Below are 18,611 nucleotides of genomic sequence, written 5' to 3'. Positions count from 1 at the left end.
TTAGCTCTTACCTGGCAGGTTTCCACATCAGGTAGGAAACAGCATTTTAATGATGCTAAATGCCTACCATGAGAGGCTCATTTGGGAGGTCACCTCCACAGTGTAGACTTAATTCCACTGGAAACCTCTCGGTCCCATTGTCATAGCTCAATACTGGCCCTGTGAGAAATGGTCATGGGACAGTTGCTCCTGGTTGCTGGGATGAAGGTTTGCTACACAGCTGATCTCATTTGTATTGTGCTTATGAGGTCCGTGCTGAGTAGGAGGCCTGTAGCAGAGATGGATGGAGTTGCACAGATGCTCTGGGCTATTATACTTTTTGTTGAAAACTTTGCACGCAGTATGTAAGACCCAAGAGCTTATCTGGCCATACAGCAGCTACACATGGAATTAGCAAATGGATTTAATAGACACAGATCTTGTAAAGAGTGGAGTTAATGAGTCATTACTGCTTCTGCCTGTTCTAAACATATCACAGTGTCTTCAAAGACACAGTCAAAATTAACTTAAAACTTTTAGCCAATGCCTCCTGCCCCACTGATCACTTAAAACTGCAGCCACAGTTACTCAGGGGCAGTGCTGGCAGAATTACATCAGTGAGGAATGGCTTCTCTGACAAGCACTCTGTGGTATGATGCTAATTTTAAATTCCCCAAGGACAAACGTTCATTTCTTAAGTTGTCCCTGCCAGTTCGCTATGTAAGCCACTTCAAAGAGGAGAAACCCTGCCTGTGCCGCCCAGCGCTGCCTGTGGGCTAGCAGAAGGTAATGCCAGTAGGTCTGGGAACCCCTTGGCTGAAGGAAGGAACACATTGGTGATTTCCTCCCTACTTCCTGTTAAAACTACACCATCCATCACTTTTTATTTCTCATTTTCAGTTCTTTTGTATGTTCTGGTTTTACTCTGCATTTTGTCCAGTAGTTCCTCAGTGCTCTCCTATGGAGAAACAGGATATAATGGCTACTGTGGCTATTTTTCTCCTCAGAAGTTTGTTATCCACAACTTCTCTGGGGAACCTGTCCCCGTGTCTGACCACCCTCACACAGGAAAGAATTTCTTCCTCAGATCTCATCTAAATCTCCCCTCTTCCAGTTTAAAGCCATCACCCCTTGTTCTGTCACTCCCTGCCCTTGGCCAAAGTCCCTCCCCAGCCTTCCTGGAGCCCCTTCAGGTACTGGGAGGCCGCTATAAGATCTTCCCGGAGCCTTCTCTTCTCCAGGCTGAACAGCCCCAACTCTCTGAGCCTGTCCTCACAGCAGAGCTGCTCCAGCCCTCGGATCATCCTCGTGGCCTCCTCTGGACTCGCTCCAGTAGGTCCATGTCCTCCTTGTGTTGGGCTCACACTAACAAAAGCTCAAGCTCTCATTTCCCCACTGATAAACGCTGGGTAAGAATAAACCGTCACCCCAGCGAAGGTTCATTTTCCAGCAGGTGCTGGAGATCTCCACCAGCTCCCCTGTTCCCACCAGCCCCAGCCCAGCGCGGGGAGCAGGCAGGGCATGAGCTCCCTCTACCGTGAGCCTGCACTTATGGCAACAAATACATTTTTAAAGAAAAGCTGTCCCCCCCAAAAAAGTGTCTTGAGAATGCTGAAGCTGGGTACAACTGCTGAGACAGCTGTTGAGCAAAACTTGGCTCAGGCACTGATGAAAGAAAATCGTGTAGTCCCCATAAAATCCATCAGTATGAAGCCCCACACCTGCAAGAGGTTAAGAGCTGCTGCTTGGGGAAACTGGTTATTGAGTTATAAAAGCAAATATCACTGGGGTCTGAGAGGACACAGCCCTGCCAGGTAGTTCCTACTGGTTTTTAAAACCAAAGCATAGAAGACTCTTATGAGCAGCAGCAGCAGCACAGTTACCTTTATTGCCTGTGTAACACCTGCGTGAAGTGACAAGCAGAACACGTTATAAATCCATGCACAACAGATACACCAATGGTTCTTGGAAATCTTTCAGAAGAACAGTTTGTAAGTCCATGCCTCTATAACCTCATGAGCTGGGCTTCTGATGTACAAACTCACTTTTTTTTTTTAAAGCTGGTATTTTAAAATGGTATAGAAATGTTTCTTTACTTGAATACTAAGTGAATTAACTTATTTCACAATAAAAATATAGTTTAGTTCTATTAAATTTTCTTCTGAAAATAAATGTTTTCTATTTTTCTGCTGTGACAATAAATTGCAACGTATCACAAATGTAGGCTTTAAGCAGATTTATAAATAAGCAGGAATTGAGTTTTCCACCTATAGTTTATCTGAATTCAAGGCATTTAGTAAGAGATAAGCTGAAGGTGCATTTATAATCCAAACTCACTTTGTCAAGGTAAATACATACGACTGAAGTAGATGTAATGAGATTTAATGCTGTGGTACTTGTATATAGGATAAATATTCATGAATGATTTGTTCCTCTTCCTCCAGTGTTAAATCCAGATAATCCTCTTCATGTTCAGGAATATCCTCTAGGATTTCATTCACTGCATCCGTCTCCATGTCTTCTTCTGTTGGTGAACTAGAAGAACCTTCCAACAAAGAAAAGCAGCAGTGAATTAAAAGTTGGTATTTTCTCTCTTTCACCAGCACAACTGCTCTGCAAGCCCGGGACTGTAAACCTACTTCAGTTAAAAGAGCTCCGCAAAGGATATTGCGGGATGACAAGCTTTTCCTGTGATGTAAAGCTGCAGGAAAGCCCTTAGTTGTACAACAGGGATCACTACAGTTCTGACAAATAACGGGAGAGAGAGTACGTGCAAGTTTCCTCTTTGCTAAATGGCGAGTAGTATCAGTTACAGTTCTGCCACGCAAGGGCTGTGAGGAAGGAGCGTGTGGTCACAGCGGCTGACTGCAGAGCACAGATTTGGAATGAACGTCCGCAGGCAGAACTCTGGTATCAACAAGGCAAAAAACCATCATTACCAGTGGTAGGTCCAGGGAACGTGCTCCAGCAACTCAGTGCTTGCTCTCTGGAGGAGTACAGGCAGGGAGAGCTGTTTTTAAGGAGAACTGGTGTGAGTGAGTACCATTAGATTGGAGAAGCTGGATTTGCCTGTGGGCTGGAGAGGGCCACGTGTTCCTCACTCGGGAAGTGAAGACACAGACAGCCGAGGCCTCCAGTCTTGTGTGCCAAAGCCACAGCCCAGTCAGCAGCCATTTCCTCTTTGCCCTTCTCAGGACACCTCTGAAGGTTACACCTTTCTTCTGGGCTGTATCTGCCTTACACACTGCCTACAGCTGATACGTATCCCTTATGGTTCCTTATGTGGCTGTCACTGACTGCCAGGACTACAGCTCTCCTGGGGTAACGGGCTAATTATTATGTTACTAACAAAAGTAGCCCGGAGCATTACTCAAGGTCCCCTGCCAGCATTTATCAAGAACTTATTTAATCATCCTGTACAAAAGCCAGAAGAGCAGCCTTCCCCCTTCCCTCTCCTCTGCCTGCTGCAGGCAGCACTCCTCACCCGCAGACTCTGTAGGCCAGTCTTTTGATGAAGTCGATTCCTCTGATGGACTGGACCCTTCTGGAGACAGCTGCAGCGAAGCAGGAAGAACTCCCCCATAATGAGCAAGGGTTTGGGAAGCTAAGTGGATGTTGCCTTTAAAGACCTTTAAAGCTTGCTCTGCAGACTCACGGCTGAAACCCATATACATCAGCTACAGGAGGGGGAAACAAAAAAGAAATATAAAAATCTGGAGAAATCCCCACTCATCCAGCACCAGGGTCTGCCAGGAATCGGACTCTGCGTCTGACAGTCACTCCTCCTGCACAGAGGAAAGTGCTGCATGCCAGGAATTCCAGGACACTGACTCCGGTTTACTGCAACAGTTAACAACAGGGCAGTGATCTAATAAAGGAATGGGGATGTTGAGCAGAATCAAGAGCCTCTTGTTTAATATCAAACCAATTATTTTTCTGTTTTTCCAAAGGAAACTTCAAAGCACTCCAGCATATCAGGAGTGTGCATGTGCTATCTGCTTCTAGGCAATACAGTTTTCTTGCCTACCTGACATTAATCACTCAGCCACACTACCTACTGAAGAGCTTTTCAGATGGCCTGTCATGAGAAAGACATTGCAAAGCTCAACAAAGCACTGCAACGCTTAAAGGCTTGAATAAATTTCTCATTTGCCATCTTTTTTTTGGCTAGAGCATTAGAGTGCACAGACTGCTGTCTGCATGTGTGTTGGTGTAATGGGCAGGAACTGCACACAGATTACATTTTAGCCTGGGTGTGACTTTACCATGAAGAGCAGATGCCAGACAGTGTAAGTGTGACAGACTGAGTTCCAGGAGTCAAGGAAAATGTGTACAGCTTTGCCTAAGGAAGGCATAAGTCAGAAACAAGATGACCAACTCCTAAGAAAGCAAAAAGTCTAACTTACTTGATCAATACTTTCCTGGGAAACCTGAAACTGGTCCATGGCCACAGGATCATCATCATCATCTTCCAACAATAACTCAGGATTGTCAAGAATAAACTACAATAAACAGAGAGGGACCAGAACAGAGCAACAGAGTTACAATGCTCCTCGGTATGGATATGTATTTAAACCCCACACTTCAGTGGATTTAAATGATATCTGATTTATCAGGTCAGGAGGTGGAAGTTCAGTCATGACAGTTCAGAAAAGGCAGCTATGAACTAATGAATACTGACTACAGAAAACAGGAATCTGCTAAACAATTACAAAAAAAAAAAAAGCAACTCAATTTTTTTTGTTGTTCAAAATATTACTCCTGAAAATCACTTACCTTAAAGGCTTGGTCCACGTTTCCTTTTGTATTATGAAGAGCTACTTGAGCAGCTCTCTCTGAATAGCCCATACTTTTCAAGGTGTTTATGTCTTCCAGTCGCTGCCTTCTTTTAGCTCTCTCCTCCCTCCTTATCTGTGCCTTTTCCTGCAAGAACACATCCATTACAAAGCTAACTGTGCATGGGAATCTTTCAGCCTCCCCCATCAATACAGGGTTTCTTGGATTTACTTCTTTGAGTTTGAATCTCTTGAGGAAAAGGATTTTTTCTTTTTTTAAATACAGACTGTGCTGCCAGACACTGGTTACTAAATAAAGTTGCATTTCCAAGAGCTAGCACTGTTGCTGTACTTCCGCTTTGCAGTCTCTGCAGATGGGATCTTTTGCTACCAGAGCTATTATAGGCCCTGTGTGGTGAGTGATAAACCTGTTTGGCAGATGGGCCTGTAGACAAGACTTGCCAAGGACACACAGAACTGGGCATGTAGCCAAGGAGTTTTCTTCAGCCCTTCTCTCAGCCATTCGATTTTTCATAGAATCATAGAATTATAGAATCATAGAATGGTTCGGGTTGGAAGGGACCTTAAAGATTATCCAGTTCCAACCCCCCTGCCATCAGCAGGGACACCTTCCACTAGACCAGGTTGCTCAAAGCCTCATCCAGCCTGGCCTTGAACACTTCCAGGCAGGGGGCATCTACAAATTCCTTGGGCAACCTGTTCCAGTGTCTGACCACCCTCACAGTGAAGAACTTCTTCCTAATGTCTAATCTAAACCTCCCCTCTTTCAGTTTATAGCCATTACCCCTTGTTCTGCCATTAACTGCCCTTAAGAAAAGTCCCTCCCCAGCTTTCTTGTAGCCCCTTCAGGTACTGGGAGGCTGCTATAAGATCTCCCCGGAGCCTTCTCTTCTCCAGGCTGAACAGCCCCAACTCTTTCAGCCTGTCTTCATAGGAGAGGTGCTCCAGCCCTCGGATCATCCTGGTGGCCTCCTCTGGACTTGTTCTAGCTGCTGTCCACATTTCACTGTCTGAAGTCTAGAAGTGCCACCTCAGCTTACCAAACGTAACCTCAGGCACTTCAGATGTGGACAGCACTGGCTTCACTTCAGCACAAAAACATCCTTCTCCCCTCCTGGATCTTCCAAATCCAAAGCCATATAATACAGTGTAGCTTGGGGGTTACCCTCACAGCACTTTATTGTGCAGCTTTTTCAGACCAGTCAAACCCAGCAGTGACAGCTTGATCATGGTGGTGGTGTTCCCATACAGAGCACTGCTGAGTAGCAAACACTTGTGCAAAGTCTCCCTATGCACTTCTGTGGTACAACCACAGGTCTTCAACTCTCTCATCCCATCTATTTTGGGATAGAGCTTCCCTTGTATTAAGTTTTGGTTTGAAACTTGTGATAACAGATGTCAAATTGTTAATTACACTAACAGTGCCAAAGCAGGATAATCAAAGTCCTTAATTTAGCACCGTGTTGCACTAGTTACACAAAACGTGATCTTACAGACACCCCAACTAACGTGCTCCTCGATTTAAAACCTTCACCATACCTCTCTCCTGTTGGTGATAAGATTGGCAGCATGCTCCACATTCCCATGGCAGGCTCGCAGGGCAAGGCGAGCTTCCTGTTCGGAGAATCCCAGGAGTGACAGGCGATCAACTTTATCAGGATCTATGGACAGCTCCTCATACAAATGAGATGCCTGTGTATATAAAGAACAAAATGATACTGCTTACGCTGGTTGCGAGCACACAAACAAAAAATATCTGCCCATTTTTCTGAGTAAGCAAAGAACAGGGAGAAGGTGCAAGACAGAGCCCAACAACAGGAGCTACTGCCAATGACTCAGAAGTTTTACTTATTGGTGTCTTACCTTCTGAATATACTCAGCAGCCTCCTTTTCTCTGCCACTGTGATAGTGTCCTATCCCTTGAAGTAGGTAAAGCCGTAGAAATAAAACCTTCTCACGACCATAGCTTCCCTAAAGAATTGTTTAAACAAGGGAGGAGGAGGGGCAGATGGGCAGAAGCATATGGTAGAACATCAATTCATTATCAACAGAACACTTTACACATTTAAAGACCTAGTCACTAATATGTGACACACAGGATGCAGTTCAAGTATCGCATCTAAACCACTGATGATGTCTGTGCATATAAACACGTTTGCCACGACCTTTGTGTCAGCCCCAATGCTTTCACTATGCTGACAACTACACAGCTAGGCTACGGGCTGAGGAGGCACGAGAAAACTTTAAACATCTAAAAGTCAGTCTTGTAATACCTGAATGATAACTGAATACATGTAGGGGAAAAAAAAAAGCTACCCTAATAAAATCAAAACTAGCATACTTTGATATCAATAAGTCTTTCATGGTTCTCCCCATAGCACCTCTGGAAGCATCTGTGTGCTGTGGACAGCTTTTTCTCTGCATCATCCAGGCAGTCCAGCTGCTCCAGGCGGAAGTAGCACCACACTATATCCAGCTGCAGTACTGCGTAATTATCCACGGTATTCAGCAGCTCTGTGCTACACTCGCTGGAAAATAAAACAATTACTTTGTTTGTTTGGGTTTTTTGGGTTTTTGGTTTTTTTTTTAGGAGAGGTTGTTTATTTTTTCCACACACTTTTTAACACTAATGAAACAAAACACTAGAAATACGCATACTCACATATTTGAGAAAGCACACACTAGATATCTGAGGTAGCAAAGTGATGCCAGGGGAACTTTAATAAAGCATTGATCTCCCATCATGTTCACCAATACCCATGGCACTAATGACAACACTACATCTCAAAGAATTAGAGTAGTCACAACTCTTTTTGTTAGTATTTAAGACAGCATCCCTTTAAAAGCAGAACAGAATTAAACCCTGTGCAATCTTTGAGAGGACAAAGAAAAAGCATCTTCCTTGGTGGATGTGAGCATGTAGAGTCCTGTGCCAGTATCTCTGCACGTGCATACAGATGAGAAATGGGGACAATATTACTTCTGGGGATCTCAAAAGAGCAATTTAAGGCTCTGACTGCTGACAGGCAAGTAGTTTACCTGTAGAAACCCTGGTATTGTCACTGACCTCAGCTGTCTGCTCCACCTTTTACAAGAAATTATTTCTTCACAGAAGCAATTGCAAAAGTATCTGTAACTCTCCCAAGCTAATGGAATTTCTAGCCTAGTACATGAATACTGACAGTTACTGTTCATGTTCGTATGAAAGATTAAATTGCCCAGTGGCAGTATCTGTTTCAGCTGTTCTACATGAAGCCACCTGTCACAGCAAGTCAGAGCCTTTGCCTGCTGTTTCCCGTCTGCAGAGGGGGTGTGAACCAATCCCAGGCAGAACAGGCCCTGATTTAAATGCACAGGCAGGGCTGATGCTGTTCCTGTATTTGGCTGACAGTAAAGAGAGACACAAGGATTCAAAGAGGTTCTTACCAGAAGTGTTTATCAGCATCCAACAAATATGGCAGTGCTATTTCATATTCTTCCTTCTTCATTAATGCTCTGCCCTTCTCATGGTAACCCATTGCCAGCACAAGTGCCTAGAAAAACAGACTGAGACTTGTTTTTGCACCTCCCCAACTCACTTATATAACTACAAGGAAATATCTACGTAAGCCATTAGAGCCCTTGTTCTTCCTAGAAAAATACCATTGTAGAAGCTCTATAAGAGCAACATTATTTCACATAACTTTGTGCTTTTCTCCCACCTGCTAATGTTAGGTATTGTCTAATTAAAAGCAATGAATGATACTGACACGTGAAAACATTGCACCAAGTTTATTTTAAGAATGCAAGCCTAGATAGATTTTCAATGATAAGTGATAACAAGCTAAGCATTTCTCTGGGTGCTACACTTCCTAACAGCATCACATTTGTTTTGCTTTGCTATTACAACTATCTTGTAAAATCTAACAACTCACCTCCTCCAAAAACCTCAGAACTGAAAATTTAATTTTGAATGTAGCAAGAAAACACTCTAGTTCCTGCAGTATGACAAATGGAAAGGTAAATAGTATTTCTGGATAGAAACAACCTGCAATATTTCTTCTCATCCGCATTCAATACTGATGAAATCTTGTGCACTTGAACATTTGATGCTTTAACTCTTGAGGTGAATTACTACTTCCAGCACTTCATCAGAACAGCATGCGTTGTGAGAACGGACAGTTGTTATTCCAATCATCCAGAAACTCCAGATGATGCAGAAAACTGTATGCTTGTATGCTTCAGAAGAGGCCAGAGCAGCAGCTAGCACATGTTAGGGCCTGCTCATTTCTTCTTTTTTTTTTTTTGTTACTTGGAATTACACATATTCCAAGTATTTGTAAAGCTTTGTAAGATCCAGCAATCTTAAAAAGATAGCATCGATCACTAAACTTCTGCTTCAGCAGCCAACATCAGGTGTGTCACTCCCACTGTAATTCAGCCCATGCACCCAACCAAAGATATTCTCAGTTAGGGACGTGGAACTTTCTTGAATGGTGAACAAATTTAAAATTGAGAGGGGTCACAGTGCGAAAGATCTTAAAAATATTTTAAGAGATTTTGATTTTGAGAGATTCATCGAGTTTCCAACTGAAACTGAAGACTAATGAGCAAACTCTTCTCATGTTGTTCTAGGGCACCCAAAATTTAACATAGGTGTTAGGATATAACAAAGTTAAAGCTCATCTTAAACCACAAAAATAAGATATGGACCACACAGGGTCAGCGCAAGATTAGACCTGCAATTAGATCAGCAATTGTAGGTCTGTCTCCAGGTGACTGAAGTGTTCCCAATTGTACAATTCTACTTCAATTGTATTTCAAACTGTTTCTACTACGCAAACATCTACTGAACCCAGGGTTACATCCCAAATAAGACTGACTATTTCAATACCATATTTGAAATGCTTCACAAATCACTGTCTCAGCAGCTTTGTAAGTTACTTTTACCTACCTTTTTAGCTTGAGGAGGAATCGTGATTGACCTTCCAGTCTGATTAGCTATATCTAGATATGGAACAGAATCTGGATCCAAGTACTCCTCTGAAAGATGAGAAAGAACAGTTCAAATTTTAAGTACCACCTTTAACAGAGTAACTCTGTTGTTGTAAAATTATGTCAGTAAGAATGTGGTTAAACAAAAAAAGCAAGCAAACAAACAAATCAAAATTCCATATAAATGCTGCATTTGTGGTTTGGACAGACCTACCAAAAATGGCCCTGATCAGACAAATGTGAGGAACTTTTAGAAAGGTCACTAAGGAAAAGGCCCTGTTCATCCAGAAATTTAGACACAACATTAAGTTACATGAATTGTAAAGAATTTTTTGCAGAAGACAAGACACCTACATGTTACATGAGATAACATTTGAAATGCTTTAGCAAATAAAGCATAGAATATAAAAAACCCATAACTGAGCACAGCTGATAAAACTGAAAAAAATATATAGCTCAGAATTTTCCTTTCCACACATTTTAATGGTTATAACCAAACTATGAATTTTGTTTTCACTTCCATCTGATTTAAAATGAAAAGATGCTTTTCTTGTAAACAGAAGGCAGTTAAGCAGGAGTTTGCTGAGATTAAAACTTCTACCCTGCAATTTTTCTCAGACAAAACAAAAGGGTTGTTAAATCCTTTCTCCACTTCCCACAGACCCTTCAGCCTGTGAGCCGATTATGGACTCCACTCTACGCTCTGGCATTGTGCTGTAACTGACAGTTAGTGGTAAATACCTTACAGAGGCCCTATACAGGATTCAAGGGCTGGGGTCTAAATTATGCCTTATGTCCACAAAAGGCATCACTTCTTTCATTTGTTCAAAATCTGATATTACAACAAGAAACAGGCTGTCACTGACTGTTGAAAGAAGCTTTGTTCAGATATTTTTTTTTGCACTTGTCAAGAGTTCCTTACGTACTCAGTTTCACAGTTTCTTGTGGATTTTTGAAACAATAAAATAGAGAAGTGATTTAAACTCACCATCCAGCAAATGCAATTCACAAACACGACCTGATTTTGAAAAATTACTACTGTTTAATTCACTATATCCCTTTAAATTAATCCACAGTCGCCAGCAATCAACATCAAATGCAATGAGAACAGAACAGCCACTTACAGATGAGAATGACAAGTGAGCTGTTCTGCACAAGGAAACCAGTTATGCACAGCCATATCTGAGGTAAGCTACAAAAATGTGCTTAATGACTTATTATACATTATTCCACTGGGCTTATGCCTGCGATAAATTTAAAGCCTGTTCTCAAGAGTCATCAGTCCCTTAACTGTGAAGTGTCAATTAAATAATAATTGATTCATACTATATCCTTCTCAAAGTGCCAAATGTTTTCTAGCATTCTAGTTGTGTAAGAAGAATTGGAGTAGAAAAGGAACAACATAAAATCCAGTTTTCAAGTAGGCAGAAATGTAGAAAAATATAAACTGAAATCCAGTCACGGTACAGGAACTCTTCTAGGTTGAAAGTCCACCGAGAAGATAATTTTTGATGTGCAAGAATTAATGAACACCCATCTCCTCTCCCACCTCACAAAAAACTTCCAACATCCCCCCTTACCTCTCTCTGCTAGAATTTCCAAACCCTTCTTAGTTCTTTGCCTCTTGTCATTTATTTCTTTTTCTTTCTTGCATTGAAGTTCTTCTTCCTGAACTTTTCTTTTAGTTTCCTCATCACTCTGTTCCAGTTGCAGTACCATCACTTTTGCATTATGTGTAACACCCTGGTCCTCAAGGGTTTTGCCTGCAAAATGAAGTATGACAAATACAATCCAAATACTCTATTAGAGAGAAGAGACCATTTTACACTGCACTGCCACTGAGGGGAAAAAAACCCCAAACCCAACACTCATAAACAAAACAACCTGAACAGCACCTCGCCTCACTCATACTATACTAAGAACTACAGTAATTACTAGACTCAAAAACTCAATCAACCCCCCTGCCAATTACTGACATATTCAGATGAAATTCAGAAATTAAAATCAGACTTAGAATCATAGAATGGTTTGGGTTGGAAGGGACCTTAAAGATCATCCAGTTCCAAACCCCCTGCCATCAGCAGGGACACCTTCCACTAGACCAGGTTGCTCAAAGCCTCATCCAGCCTGGCCTTAAACACTTCCAGGGAGGGGGCATCCACAACTTCCTTGGGCAACCTGTTCCAGTGTCTGACCACCCTCACAGTGAAGAACTTCTTCCTAATATCTAATCTCAACCTCCCCTCTTTCAGCTTAAACCCATTTCCCCTTGTTTTGTCATTAACTGCCCTTATGAAAAGTCCTTCCCCAGCTTTCTTGTAGGCCTCATCTTGCATCTTAAAAGTGATTTTTAAATGATTGGTATATTTCTTTTCTTGCTTTTTTCCAAAACATTCAAAAATTATGATGGTTTCAGTTAATTGATCTTCTGGCAAAAACTGGAATAACACCATGTCCAGGATCATACACCACAACAGTAACGGGACAGAGGAACTGGGAATTGAATCCGAGTTCCTCTTGTCAATTCCATGGCTCTAATTCTGACATATCCTAAGGGAAATAAATATGTCAGATGCTTAGGTCATTAATAAAGAGAAAGTTGTTGTCATCGCTTCCCTCAACATGCCAGAGAATCATAAAAATCATAGAAGTGTTTTGGTTGGAAAAGACCTTTAAAACCATCGAGTCCAACCATAAACCTAACACTGTTGACAAGTTGAACACTTGCAAAGCATTAAAAAAGTTTCTGAATGTGCTGTAAATTTCCTCAAAAACCATGTGAATATTCAGGGTTTCTCTTGAATGTGCATTTTCAGTGTTACAACACTTGAAAAATGGCTTTTCAACATTTATTACAGGATTTGTATAATTGCTCTAATTCTATCTAAGAATTTTGAGCGTTATAATTTATTTCCTGTACAGCTGAACCTGACAAATATAACTGCTATTCCTTGGGAATTTCCAAAATTAAGAGTTGCAAGAAATTTTTCTTCTGATAATCAGTAAACTAGAAAATTATCATAAAAGTATACTCAACTAGAGATACATACCCAGGTCAAGCTGCTTCTTATTTATGATTATTTTGATGGCATTTTCTTTTAATGCATGTTCCTGTGCTATCCTGTGAAATAAATCATTTAATCTGTGAATATCAATTTGTAAGGCTATACAATATTTCTGTTAGAAGAACAGTAAAACTTAAAAAATAAGGATGCTTGTAACTGGCTTAAAACTTTTGCTATAAAAGGCTGCTAGAAGTAAAATAACTTAATCAGAAAGCTTTGTACACCATTTAGGGAAAATCTGGGCTATAGAAAGGAAAAGAGCAAAACTAATAGAAAAGAATCTGATTTTATTACACTTAAAAACACAAAAGGAAATAGAAGCTGCTGCTGACTGTTCAGAAGAGCTGCCTAGTTACAGATCTGGAATATTGATTGCTAGTGCCTTCTCAAGTACTTGCTGGAGATTTAGAGTTTTCTTCCACAGCTGCAACTTTCCTGTTTTCTATCTGTGAAACCACAGGTTCTTACACGAAGAAACACCCTACAGGGACACTGGACACCTTATTCAGACACACTGAACAAATATCCGTGCTAAGAAAAAGCTTAAATTGAACAAATAGCACTTTGTCTGGTTTTTTTTAGTACTGTATGACACTGAGCTATCTCATTAGACATGAACCAAGGGTGATTATACTTACTGTGATCTGAGCTCCTTGCCTGTGATGAACAGGTTGGTTTCCAGTGGGATTTTTCTGCTCTGTGGTAATTATATTGGGTGGAGGAAAGGAGGAAAAGAAGCATGATATCAAGATACTCTGGACATTTTCTTAATTAATTGTTTCACAGCAACTACAATTTCTTTTTCAAATAATAACTCTGTTAACAGGGTTATGGTTGGGCATACATATTAGTAATTTCCAGGCAAGGAGCCTTGTACTTGCTATTTAGTGCTAAAAATAACCATTATAACAGAAGATTCAGAATTAGAAATCTAAATTCAGAACCAAACAATTTAATCTGACTAATTTAATTATGCACTTACAATCCTAACTCTGCTTTGTAATTATGCCACTCACCTGTGACTGGCTAAGTTATGATTAATTCCCATTACTGTCTCTGGTCCTAGATTAGATAAACTGGAATTTTAAATTAATTAATTCCTCTATGCCCAGCAGCACTACAAAGATGAATTATGAAACTATTTGTTTGTTTTAACTGCATGGCAATCACTTAAGAGCCTCTACCCTTCAGCTCATCACTAATTATTTTTCACTACAGGAGAGAGAACAACTATGACTGTGTTGTTTTTTGCAGGTATTCAGTAAAAAAAATCCAAACCCCAAAAAACCTCAAAGCATCCTTCTGAAGCATAAGGTACACTCTAAGATCATCTTCAGAAAAAAAAAAAAAAACAAACCAGAAAACCCCAAACATTGCCCTTTTCCAGAGCTGATAAGAAGACTACAACCTTTAAGTGCCCCTAAATATAGAAGTTATGTTTCACTGTTATCAGAGTGGAAGAAGACACACAGCACTGGGGAAGATGCTGCTCCTGCACAAGATTAAAACCAGGAAGTGGTTGGAGATGTTGCACTTGCTAGAGACTGTTTTTCAGGAGGAAATATTCCTGGTTAAGAGGCTTTGTGTTAGTAAGAACCTAACCAAGGGCCTGCTCTCTGTGACCAACCTGCACAACACACTTCACATCCATAAGGTTGAATCCTCTTGACCTCCCAAGCAGAGCAGCTGTATCCAAAGTGCCATGTAGATCGGTCCCTGTCCCTGTCAGCCCTCACACTGTGCCTGCTCACTGCCTGGCAGGATACCAGGGCAGCTGGGTGAAGCTGCACCCGAGCCCACATGAACAGCCTGGCAGTAGGGATGTCCATCAAACCACGGTCAGCCTGTCCCCCACCTGTGTTTAGCTGACTAGGGTAGAGGCATCCCCAGAACTGGTTATGGTGACCAGTCTGACACTGATTTATTTAGATTCACATCATTATTCTGGCATATTTTATGTGTGAAACTACAGGTTGAAGGCTGGCTTTAAAAGGGTAAGACTTAACTCAGTTCTATCTTTGTGAAGCTTTCAGGATGAGTACCATCACAACAGAAAATCCTGCTTCCCATTTCCAAGTTCAAACACTGCACTTACCTATTTTAAAGTAAGTTTATTTGGCTTCCTGGGCTGGAATAGTTACACAAGGATAATGTCATCACTGTAGGAACACTGCCACATGCCACGATTAACACCTGAAGGAGTTCTTTTCAATGTCATCAGCCATAAATGGCCTAAGATGACACCAAGTTCAAGTTGTTTATTGCACTTAAAGGGATTTTTTTTTTTTTTAATAAAGCTGTCATTTAAACAAAAGCTGTGGTAATACAGTGATATTCATTGGCTAATCTCAACTTTAGATATTCTACAGCTGAAAAAATACAACTGCTCTTTACTGCTAATACAGTAACATCAGAAGGAATCAAACTGAACTAGACACACATTAAAATCTAATTTACTTAATTGAAATATAATTTCTCATTAAATCCTAAAGGGAAGATAATTACTGATCTTGTAATATTATATTCCTTTCCCATGATATTCTCACATACCTAGATAACTGAAGTACACCTACACAACTCCCCCTTCCCCCATATTTTATATATCTAACACAGATCTCATACAAAACACCTAAAAAATTGAAGAAGTGAAAATACTTGCATTAGATACAGATCTAGAACTCAAAAGGCCATCAAAGTACAGCTACTTATCCTGACTGTTCTGCAATGTCACTTACTTTTCTACGAGGCAGATATATATCAAGTCTCGCAATCCCAGTCACTTTAAAATTTTCATTTCCTGTTCCGCGCTCAATCGCTTTACACCGTATTTCTTCCAGCATATTCTCTGTATCGTTCTCATTGATATTCAGCTTGCATGAATATTTTTGTACCAGCTCCTAAGGAAAGAGCAAGAAAAACTGGGAAAATGCATCACACCACCGGTATGACATTGAAGATACACAGCATCAACTCAGAGAGAATATTTACCTTAATTTCTTTACCAGCTTCTTTGTTTTCATTTGTGTAAGGTGGTTTCCATAGCTGAATTTTGTCCTCTCTCAAGCAACTTGTCAGTTTTGCTATTAAATACTTCTTTTGTGCCATTCTTTAAAAAAAAAGAGAAAAAAGAAAAAAAAAAGCAGAATTGGAAGGGAAAAGAAAGAAAATAATCAAACTTTTCATATAGCTTTCCTGTACTAAGACATTGTACTTTTTTCAAGAAGTATAAGTGACATTTTGGAATTCTGCAAAAGAAGATGAGCATGAAGCACATTCCGTGCATTTTGGTGGGGAGGGGAACCTGAGTCCAAATTATTATAAAAAAATCTGGAAAGGGGGTGAAACCTGGACTAGAGTATGGATAATTCAGAAGACCCCTGAGTTGGACCTTGCCAATTCAAGACAAATCAAACTCTTTCCTGACCCCTCATGGGAGTTAGACCTGGAGCAGCTAGAACAAGTCCAGAGGAGGCCACGAGGATGATCCGAGGGCTGGAGCACCTCTCCTATGAGGACAGGTTGAAAGAGTTGGGGCTGTTCAGCCTGGAAAAGAGAAGGCTCTGGGGAGATCTTATAGCGGCCTCCCAGTACCTGAAGGGGCTACAAGAAAGCTGGGGAAGGACTTTTCATAAGGGCAGTTAATGACAGAACAAGGGGAAATGGGTTTAAGCTGAAAGAGGGGAGGTTTAGATTAGATATTAGGAAGAAGTTCTTCACTGTGAGGGTGGTCAGACACTGGAACAGGTTGCCCAAGGAAGTTGTGGATGCCCCCTCCCTGGAAGTGTTTGCGGCCAGGCTGGATGAGGCTTTGAGCAATCTGGTCTAGTGGAAGGTGTCCCTGCTGCTGGCAGGGGGGTTGGAACTGGATGATCTTTAAGGTCCCTTCCAACCCAAACCGTTCTATGATTCTATAAGATGCCAATTTATCAAAATCCATGATTCAATTCTTTTGCCTTGCCCTGGACAGGGCTGCTTAATCCACCTCCCCTCTGAAACATGTCCTTGCTGTACCTCTGCTTTCCTGCTTCTCCCACCTCTACTTTGACTACCTTTCTACACCAGTGGACAGTCAAACATGAATTATCGGTCTCTTTGGCAGGACAGAAAAGAAGCATCAGCAGGGAACACCTCTGAACCACAAGCTCCACTATAAGAAGACCGTAAGGTAAAGCTCACAGCCCTCCAGCAAAGTGAGACTTAAGAGCTACCCCTCCCCAATCTCAATCATTTGTCAAGCAAACAAGTTTAACAGTATCATAAAACAGAACTGTAAAATTCTGGTTTCAGAAAGATGGAATAGCAGGGTGCCACTTTTCATAGCCCAAGAGGTGATCTTCCCAGAGCAAAGCTAGAACAGGCACACAGGGCACGAGCAACATAAAGTGCAGAGGCTCAGGTGGGAGATGGTATGTACTGTAAATCTGCACCAGACATTAAAGTACCCGTGACTGGGGAGAAGATGGCAGGGAGCTGAACAGAGCAGCTCCCTGGCTCACAGGTAAGAGTTTAGGCAGAATTCATCACACAGGTTATTCTTACTCAGCTCAGAGAGAGCAGTAACCTCGGTGAGTGAGTCGCCATGTCCCTGGGAAAAAACCTCCAAGAAAGAGGGAAGGCAGAGAGGGCGAGGAAGGGTGGGTGCAGTGACCTCAACAGAAAAAAACCCCAAAGAAAACCTGTGTGCGTGTTAAAGTGTGGGAGACTTTTGGCTCTTGGACACTGGGAATCATATGGAAGATGTGTTTTAATTTATACAGAAAAACATCTAAAATGTTGGCACATATGCACTAAGGTTGGCATTGAAATTCGATTAATCAGTTTCACTTTTCTTTCAGAGTGGTTTCATTTTCTCATTCTTGTTTATCAGCACATAGCTCTCAGGAAAAAAAGGGGAAAAAAAAGAATCAAACATTTTTATCCATTTTTCCAGTTTCAAAGACTGTCCTTTGCTCAGAAAAACACTATTTGAGAGCAAAAAACCACAGGCAACTATCCAACTTGTGGTAAGTTTACTGGTTAACCTTACCTCAACCCCAGCTTTAGCAAGCTACGAAGAATCTTTGAACAATGCAAAGACAACAGTCCCTTCTAAAGAGAATTAACTGAGCAAGTGGATGGTTTAATAACCCTTCCTGTTTGATTGCTATAATTTGCACAGCATCTGTCCAAACTAGGAGAGACAGCCACGCATTCTTTTACTTGCTGGGATGATGTTGGTTTTGCTATTATTTTAGAGTCAAGGCAAAGCACACACATTTACAAAGCAGAAAGCAACAAACACACTCAATTTTCAAAAGACTCTGTTTAAGTTATTAATGCAGCTTTCCCCCTTTTCCAAACCATGCCAGGCAATTCTCAGGAACCACCTGTAACCCCACTTTCAGGTTATGCTGAGGAAGCATTTTATAGCTATAATTCTACTTAACATTAACTTAAAAACCAAAAAAGATGTCCATGGTTTTGGGGCACCCAGATAAGTCTAAGATTGCAACCTACGCTTAAGAGTATGAATTATAAATACAAGTGGCACTTATAAACTGGTCATTCATCTTTTTATCAATAGAACTTTATAGTTTTATGAAGTTCGTGATTTCTTACTAAGCTATGAAAACAGATGTTCTGGTTTTGCTAGGATAGAGTTAATTTTCTTTTTAGTAATTAGAAGAGCTGTATTTTACTTTCAGTGTTTCAGTTCAGACTTATCATGAGAAGAACTTTGATAACAGTACTGGTGTTGCTGCTGGAGCTCAAGGCCACCGTGTTTTGCTGCTTCACAGCTGCACTAGGACTGGGAGGG

General features: G+C 41.1%; 1 protein-coding gene across 1 annotated transcript; it reads right to left on the bottom strand.

Annotated features, from left to right (window-relative positions):
- Positions 1-1,848: 1,848 nt before the first annotated feature.
- Positions 1,849-15,922, bottom strand: NUB1 (negative regulator of ubiquitin like proteins 1). The gene is made up of 14 exons (XM_010171445.1): positions 15,803-15,922; positions 15,550-15,711; positions 13,453-13,511; positions 12,800-12,870; positions 11,330-11,512; positions 9,709-9,797; positions 8,202-8,308; positions 7,117-7,303; positions 6,639-6,746; positions 6,315-6,467; positions 4,756-4,902; positions 4,386-4,481; positions 3,464-3,656; positions 1,849-2,524 (listed from the first exon to the last, which is right to left on the bottom strand). The coding sequence occupies exons 1-14, from the start codon at positions 15,917-15,919 to the stop codon at positions 2,361-2,363; spliced, it is 1,836 nt and encodes a 611-aa protein (XP_010169747.1). The 5' UTR covers positions 15,920-15,922; the 3' UTR covers positions 1,849-2,360.
- Between the last annotated feature and the right edge of the window lie 2,689 nt (positions 15,923-18,611).

This window comes from Antrostomus carolinensis, unplaced genomic scaffold (genome assembly GCF_000700745.2).
Source record: "Antrostomus carolinensis isolate BGI_N321 unplaced genomic scaffold, ASM70074v2 scaffold36320, whole genome shotgun sequence".
NCBI lineage: Eukaryota > Metazoa > Chordata > Aves > Caprimulgiformes > Caprimulgidae > Antrostomus > Antrostomus carolinensis.
This window is presented reverse-complemented; position numbering and strand designations above follow the sequence as displayed.